Source organism: Cucurbita moschata, unplaced genomic scaffold (assembly GCF_002738365.1).
Source record: "Cucurbita moschata cultivar Rifu unplaced genomic scaffold, Cmos_1.0 Cmo_Scf00007, whole genome shotgun sequence".
Classification (NCBI taxonomy): domain Eukaryota; kingdom Viridiplantae; phylum Streptophyta; class Magnoliopsida; order Cucurbitales; family Cucurbitaceae; genus Cucurbita; species Cucurbita moschata.
In genome coordinates, this window is record NW_019268523.1 from 1,809,789 (window position 1) to 1,817,137 (window position 7,349).

Below are 7,349 nucleotides of genomic sequence, written 5' to 3' on the forward strand. Positions count from 1 at the left end.
TTTTTTTTTTTTTTTTTTTTTTGTGTAAACAAGCTCAATTACCTTCTGGGTGAAGCTCACTCCCACTTGAATTTCTCCGGAGTAGTTTAGATTGGCTCCTACCACGCTATACTTTTGAGCCCGTAACTCCGACACGCCGTTCTCAGCTCCAAGAGCTAACAAATCTTCGACGTATATCCTGCAACAGTGTCAAACAAATGAATCGTTCTTATTTTCTATTCTAATGTTGCAATCTAGTTGGTGTTGGTAGAGTAATGGTATTGTTGTGTGAGATCCCATGTCGGTTGGAGAGGGGAACAAATCATTCCTTATAAAGGTGTGGAAACCTCTCCTTAATTAACGCGTTTTAAAACCTTGAGGGGAAGCTCAGAAGGGAAAATCCGAGGAGGACAATATCGGCTAACAGTCAGTTTGGACTTGGGCTGTTATAAATGATATCAGAGTCAGACACTAGGCAATGTGCTGGCGAGGAGGCTGAGCCCTGTAAGGGTGGACATTAGGCAGTGTGCCAGCGAGGAGGCTGAGTCTCAAAAGGTGTGGACACTATGTGTTTTGTCAGCGAGGACGCGGGGCCCCAAAGTGGGTGGATTGAGTAATGCTGGGCACCGAAGAGGGTAGATCGTGAGATCCCACATTGGTTGGAGAGGAGAACGAATCATTTTTTACAAATGTGTGGAACCTCTCAAAGTTTTAAACCAGGGGAAACCTAAAAGAAAAAGTCTAAAGAGGACAATATCTAGATGAAGATGAAGGGTCTTACGAAGTTTGGCCAATGAAATCATCAGCAGAGAAGTTGTCATGGTCCATGATCTTGAGGACGAGCTTGAAGTCATCACCGCTTCCAGGGTACTCTGCTCGGAATGTAAATGTCTCATTCCATACCGGACAGCCTCCTTCATCTGCACCATTAAAGTTACACAAACAAGAACAGCACATCTCACTTTCCCAAACCCAGATCAAAAATGTTCTTAATTTCTTATGCTTAATCACACAAAAGCCCAGTTGCATTCCCAAGAACACAGATAACATTTTAACAAATCATATGAACAGGAGTATTCATCAAGAGAGAAAATGAAGTAATAGATGTTTTGGTGCAGCCTAAGCAGATTCTCAATGAAAAAATTGATACCATATATATATTAGTTCATCATTTATGAGCTAGCAAGCAATAAGGACGAAGAGTAACCTCTGGCAACGCTGCTCTTGCGCTCTTGGCCCTTATACTGAATCAGAACATAAGGGTCAATTCCACCTGTTATGTGAGAAGAAGATCATTAGCTTAATCACAAACTAACTTCATTCCAATTACAAACCCATCCAGATCTAACAGCTTGATTCAATAAACAAGGGCAAGTAGAAACCCCCGATTCTTCTAAATTAGTCATCACAAGCCAGGAAAGATGGAATCAATCAAGAATCTGAAGAACACCAGAGGGTATGGGAACGAAGAAAGAGTATTACCCAGAAAATCTGTGCCTCGAAGTCCCTTTGCGTTTACCAATTTCACCTCCAAAGTTCCGATCGCCATCTTTGCGTTTCTCTTCGTCCAGCTTCAACGAATATTTTGCGGAGTGGGTTTATATAGATGGCCTGCCGCAGCCCAGTTGTCAAAATCGATGACTCAACCAATCACGCAGACACGCCACCCACGACCAACACGGTCAAGTCCACCCGGGTTTTTGAACTATCGAACTTTGGTGGCTTCCCATGCCATTATAAGCTCTTCATATTAGTAAAGATTTCGACTTTCTTTTATACATCGATTTTTTCCCAAATGGGTTCTTAGTAATACTGCAAAAAGTTACAAAAACACCCTTTATTTAGCTCAAAGTTACTTGGGAGATAAAATTAGATGCATTAAGATCTTGAGTTCATCGGGTGAAGTAATGTTTTAGTCATTAATATATGTCGTGAATATAAAATTTAGACAATGGTAGCGGTCAAAGGAAGCATCCATGTGATACACGGGAATTGATATCATTTCCCTACCTGGGTCCTTTTTATAATCCATGAACAGCTATGACTTTGATACTCAAGTTGGAGGCTGCTTTTCAAAATGGGCACAAGCAAAGAAGGGAAATTCAATCTTTCAGAGGGATTTATTGCCAGATCCAAGAGGAAAAAGTAACAACTACAGCAGAATATGTAGAATTTTTCTGCTATTCTCAACTCTATAAGAAGAACAACACTCTATTTTGTTGAAGCATTGTTTGAAACGAGTGTTTTAAGCTTATGATGCCTGACTCTTCGTGGAACGAAATCTTGTTCTTACCAAGCAAGAACAGGAAACACACAAGGGGACTGATTCTGCAGACAAACATCTTTAAACAAGAAGCTGTACAATGATTCAGTTACAAACATGAGGGGTCATCCGGTTCGGCCGAAACGTTAGCCGGTTCATCAGATGTCTAAAGATTTAGTACTGAAGCTGATGGTCTAGGATAAGAAACAGCTTTGTTATTTGTGGAGCCACGGCCTTGACTGGAGTTCTTTAGGGGTTTGCTTACAGGGCCACCTCTTGATCCATTTGTTTCACTGGAATCCTGAATTTGCTCCAATGCTTTCACTACCACATTCATGTTAGGCCTTAACTTGGGTTCAGTTGATATGCATTGAATGGCAAGTTTAGCTGCTTTCAGTGCTCCTCCTGTCGAATACTGGCCTTCGATACGTGCATCCAATATTCGAAGAATTCTTCGTTTGCTAGCGAGGTAAGGTTTGGCCCATTCCACAAGATTATGTTCTCCAGATGGTCGGTTTTTGTCTATAGCTCGTCTCCCCGATAGGATCTCGAGAAGAACAACTCCAAAACTATAAACATCGCTCTTCGAAGTGAGATGACCTTCAAAAGAAGAGGACGTCGTTAAATAACTAGTAGTCATAGTCAAACTCAACTAGAAAGCTACCTGTGATCATATATTCAGGAGCAGCATAGCCAAATGTTCCCATAACTCTCGTGGAAACATAGCTTTTATCACCTGTAGGACCATCCTTGGCTAATCCAAAATCAGAGAGTTTTGCATTATAGCTCTGTCATTTCAAAGTTCAATACAAATGAGATCAACAACAAATATGTCAGAAACATAAGCTTGAAGAGGTTGAATTGTCTCACATACTGAGTCGAGCAGGATATTCGAGCTTTTGAAGTCTCGATATATTACTTTCGCTTCGTCGCTATGTAGAAAAGCTAGCCCTTTAGCTGCACCAAGGGCAACTTTCATTCTAAGGCTCCATGATAGAGGTTGAAACCGAGAACTCCCTGATCCACCAAAGACATAAAAGGAGAATCTAAGCCATTCTTGCAATACCAATTCAACAGATGAAATAAGTCAATAGCTTACTCCTAAATAGATGGTTTTCTAAGCTGCCTCGAGGCATAAACTCGTAAACGAGAAGTCGATGCTCGTCCTCTAAACAAAAGCCAATCAATCTCACAAGATTAGGATGATGCAGCTGACCAAGGTAGTCTATTTCTGTCTGTAAATTGAGACATCCATAAATGAATCCATTCCAAAAGCAGAGTAGCATGAAGAGTACACGTTAATGGATAGAGAGATACTAACCAGCCATTCTCTGTGACCCTGAAAGCCTTCTTGGTTGAGCCTTTTCACTGCAATGACCAAGCCAGTCCCGGGCTTGGTAGCTGCAAAGGACTGCTCATCAATCCACCCTTTAAAGACAGAACCAAAACCACCCTCACCCAACACACTATCAGGCCGGAAGTTTCGAGTGGCGGTTTTAAGCTCGTTGTAGGGGAAGTTTTTCAAGTTGGAGGACTGCAAGATCTCGCCTTCTGTTCGTGGAGTCCGCGGGGTCGATACTGATGAGGACTTGCTGATTGAATTACCTTTATCATCTCCATCTCTTGCATCCTTGGAGCTCAGGCCTGTGTAGAAGGCATTATATACAACCATTGATATAAAAGCATAAGCAGAAGCAAAGAGGCATATACTGACAGCCAATAGAACACAGAATTAACATGCACACTGATGCTTCACAAGGTTGCTTGATCTAGTTTTTAAGTTGATTCAGCTAAAAAAAGATTCATAAATCACTAACGGTTAGAAATAACGAATCCCCACAATGGTACGATATAGTCCACTTTGAGAGTACGCTCTCGTGGTTTTTCTTTTAGTTTTCATAGAAGACCTCGTACCAATGGAGATAATGTTCCTTACTTATGAATCCATGATCAACCCTTTAATTAGGGGACGTGTGATTCCTCTCCCAACAATTCTCAACAATGTTCCCCTCGAACAAAATACTCCATAGAGCCTCTCATGAAGCGTATGGAGCCCTCGAACAGCCTCGATCGAGGCTCCACTCCTTCCCAATAGCCCTCCAACAATCCTCAACCATGCTTGCTTTAGTTTTCCCATCAGAGACATTAAAAAAGAAAATCCTAAAAGTAGTACCACGAAAGAGCCTTTTTACGAACCCACATAGTCTTACAATGTAACTAACCCCTTTGAACTCTGACATGAATCATACAAAAACAACCCGAATTTGGTCACTCCAATCACATCATTTTAGCTATCAAAAACAACCAGAATCATAGAGAACAAAGAAGGAAAAGGTTGAAACCATTGTGAAGAGGGCTCTCAGCTTTGATCCTAGCACTGAGGCAGGACCCCATGAACAGCAAGCTCAAAACAAAGCTCTGGACAAAGCGGCTCCAAAACAGGGGAAATGAAGGGAAAAAGAAGAAGAAGAGGGAGCTAGAACTAGCAGTAGCAGTAGCCTAGCCCGTGAATGGGAAGTGGGTTTGTTTTAAAAGTGTGAAAGGTAGAAGAAGTTCCATGAGAAAGCCAAAAGAAACTGAAATTGAGAAGGGAAAGGAAGAAAGAAAGGGGGGTTTTAAGCAGCTGAGGACAAAAGGTGCAAAAGGGTTGACTTGGCGTTTTATGGCCTACACTGACAGTTCAAGTAGGTGTAGATTCAAAATGGCATTAACTTCGCTGCCTCCTCTTTCTATGGATTTACCATTGGTTTTAGAACAGTTTAGTTTGTAAGCGACAGAGCCCCGCAGCGCTGGTGGAGAGTTTCTGAATCTCGATAAAGGCTTCGTTCCTTCGGCCCTAATCTTCATTCACAAGTAACTCATCAAGTTTCAAAACAATTCTATAAATCTAATTTCGATAAACTATGTTTACATCCTCCTTGTTTGCACCGCTTACGATGATTCAACTCACTTTTCCAAATCTAGTCTCGTTCTTGGACATTTGAGGATTCTATTGATATACCATGTTAGATAAACACAACCCTCCACAATGATAATGATATTATTTTATTTGGAATATAAACTCTAGTGATTTTGCTTTTAACTTCAATAAAAATAGTCATGGATTTTGTCAAAAAAAAAAAAAAAAAAAACAAAAAATCATTGTTATCTTTTTTTATTTATATTAACAATTACAAAAGGCTTTATAAATAATATAAAAACATGACAATCGCTATTTCGTAAATAAAATTTAAAAAAGAAAAAAAGGAAGCCGGCAATGTTGACCTGTTGACCTTCATGCGGTAGTTTGTCCCACCGCCACGTAATTAAAACAAAATTGTGTAAGAGAATTTTAATATTTAATTTCTTTCTATTATTCTATAGTTTTAATCTTCTTTTTTAATTTAAAATAATATAGTTTTGTATTTAAATACATATATGACGTGTCAAATTATAATATGGATCACGTCAATAATGATCCTAAATTTTTAATGTATTGTGACATGATATAAATATATTTTAATATAACCAAATTGCTTCAAAAATAATTTAAATACTTCAAGTTGGAGCATAAAATTTTCACCATAGACTAGGTTTTTATTCATTTCAGTCAAACAATACCAAGATTTACAACATGAAATAGACAGAAAGTCAACTAAAGTATTATGTTTTTTTTTTTTTTTGTATTTTAATATACAATTGAATGCTCGTGTTTAGCTTCTAAATAATCATTTGACATTTGATTGGTATTTTATGATTAAATTAAAATTTTAGTACGCGTAAATTTTAATCTACCCAACTTTCAAATTTGTATCTAACGGTTCATAATAGATTCAATTTTAAATTTATATATCTATTAGACATGAAATTAAAATTTATTTGTAATAATATTTTTAAATTTTTAAAAAAATTGTTAAATATATTAATGATCGAAAAATTGATTTGTAATTCAAAACATTATTTATTTGCTCTATACCTACAAAAATATATATATATATATATATATATATATATATATATATATATATATATATATTATCCTTCACTATTACAAGTTGAATATATTAAAGTCTTAAATTAATAATGGTATAAAGTATATTTTATTTAATAAAATATTTAATGTTAGGTATAAATATTTACAGTAATGAAATATTAATTTATGTCAAATCATAATCCGAAGAGAAAATAACTTTAATTGAAATAAAATAGTCTAAATTTATATTAAATTCAAATAAAACATCACCTAACCCCTATATTAGTTTTCCAAATAAAGGCTTTTATTTTAATTTTACAAAACTATAATACACAGAGCTTTATATTACCATTGGTTGACTTTGTTATTTAATTAATAATATTTTTTTCCTCCCATTTTTAAGTTGTGGACATTCAACCACCAACCATATTTTGTTCCGTGATTATTTATGATATTTGACTTTATCAAAAACTTCAAACTATACAAGAAATTTGAAATTGATTGGATTGGCGATCAGAACAACCTAAATAGAGTCACACCTAACCCAACTCAACACTCTATTTTCGGGTTGGATTTGATTGGGTTGTCTGACTTTTATTATTATTATTATTATTATTTAAATCATGCTTATTTTATAATATATGTTATATTAATAACAAAAATCTTATAAAATTTAAATATTGAACACTTTCAAGTTATAATGCATCACTAATATTGCAAACGTTGAATATTCTTAATCTACGATGATATGATATGAACGTGAATCCAGACCCAGTTGGGCCCATTGGAATGGTTCTCGACCTGAAAAGCCCATTCCAAACAAGTCACGAGGAATGTTGTTGGCGTCACCTGTCGGTGAGTTAATTTGAGTGAAGGCACAATCCTACAGGCTAACACCCTACATTTAACCCTAGCTAGTTATTTAGTGACCACGAACGGCAAAAGATGCCACGCTTTTCGTCTACAGTCCGTTCTATAATTCAAACTGCCGTTACTCTCAACAAAATTCCACGTCACATACTAAATTTTGTTTTTCCAAAAATAGTTTTGGTTAAAAATTATTTTGTTATGTTATAATTAATTCTTTAAATATAAATATATAAATCAAATAAATTATTTAATAATGATACAAAAAAAAAAAAAAAAAAAAAAACT

The 7,349-nt window shown here is 36.4% G+C and overlaps 2 protein-coding genes across 2 annotated transcripts in view; both read right to left on the reverse strand.

Annotated features, from left to right (window-relative positions):
• The window catches only part of LOC111444720 (elicitor-responsive protein 1-like), a 2,826-nt gene extending 1,141 nt beyond the window's left edge, over window positions 1-1,685 (reverse strand). The window contains exons 1-4 of the mRNA XM_023082732.1: window positions 1,462-1,685; window positions 1,187-1,252; window positions 761-899; window positions 43-178 (exon numbers count right to left, since the gene is read on the reverse strand). Coding sequence (XP_022938500.1) covers window positions 43-178; window positions 761-899; window positions 1,187-1,252; window positions 1,462-1,528 — 408 coding nt within the window. The 5' untranslated portion in view covers window positions 1,529-1,685. The remainder of the gene's footprint in view (window positions 1-42; window positions 179-760; window positions 900-1,186; window positions 1,253-1,461) is intronic.
• Window positions 1,686-2,071: 386 nt separating this feature from the next.
• Window positions 2,072-4,872, reverse strand: LOC111445231 (receptor-like cytoplasmic kinase 176). The gene is made up of 6 exons (XM_023083494.1): window positions 4,585-4,872; window positions 3,564-3,886; window positions 3,342-3,477; window positions 3,117-3,259; window positions 2,907-3,030; window positions 2,072-2,842 (listed from the first exon to the last, which is right to left on the reverse strand). The coding sequence occupies exons 1-6, from the start codon at window positions 4,634-4,636 to the stop codon at window positions 2,409-2,411; spliced, it is 1,212 nt and encodes a 403-aa protein (XP_022939262.1). The 5' UTR covers window positions 4,637-4,872; the 3' UTR covers window positions 2,072-2,408.
• Between the last annotated feature and the right edge of the window lie 2,477 nt (window positions 4,873-7,349).

Excerpts from the sequence above, each read along its gene's own strand:
- LOC111445231 (XM_023083494.1), bottom strand. The coding sequence starts at position 4,636 with ATGGGGTCCTGCCTCAGTGCTAGGATCAAAGCTGAGAGCCCTCTTCAC. Across the intron at positions 3,887-4,584 it reads TGAGAGCCCTCTTCACAATG|GCCTGAGCTCCAAGGATGCA; the intron begins GTTTCAACCTTT and ends CCTTCTACACAG. Across the intron at positions 3,031-3,116 it reads CGAATATCCTGCTCGACTCA|AGCTATAATGCAAAACTCTC; the intron begins GTATGTGAGACA and ends TTGAAATGACAG.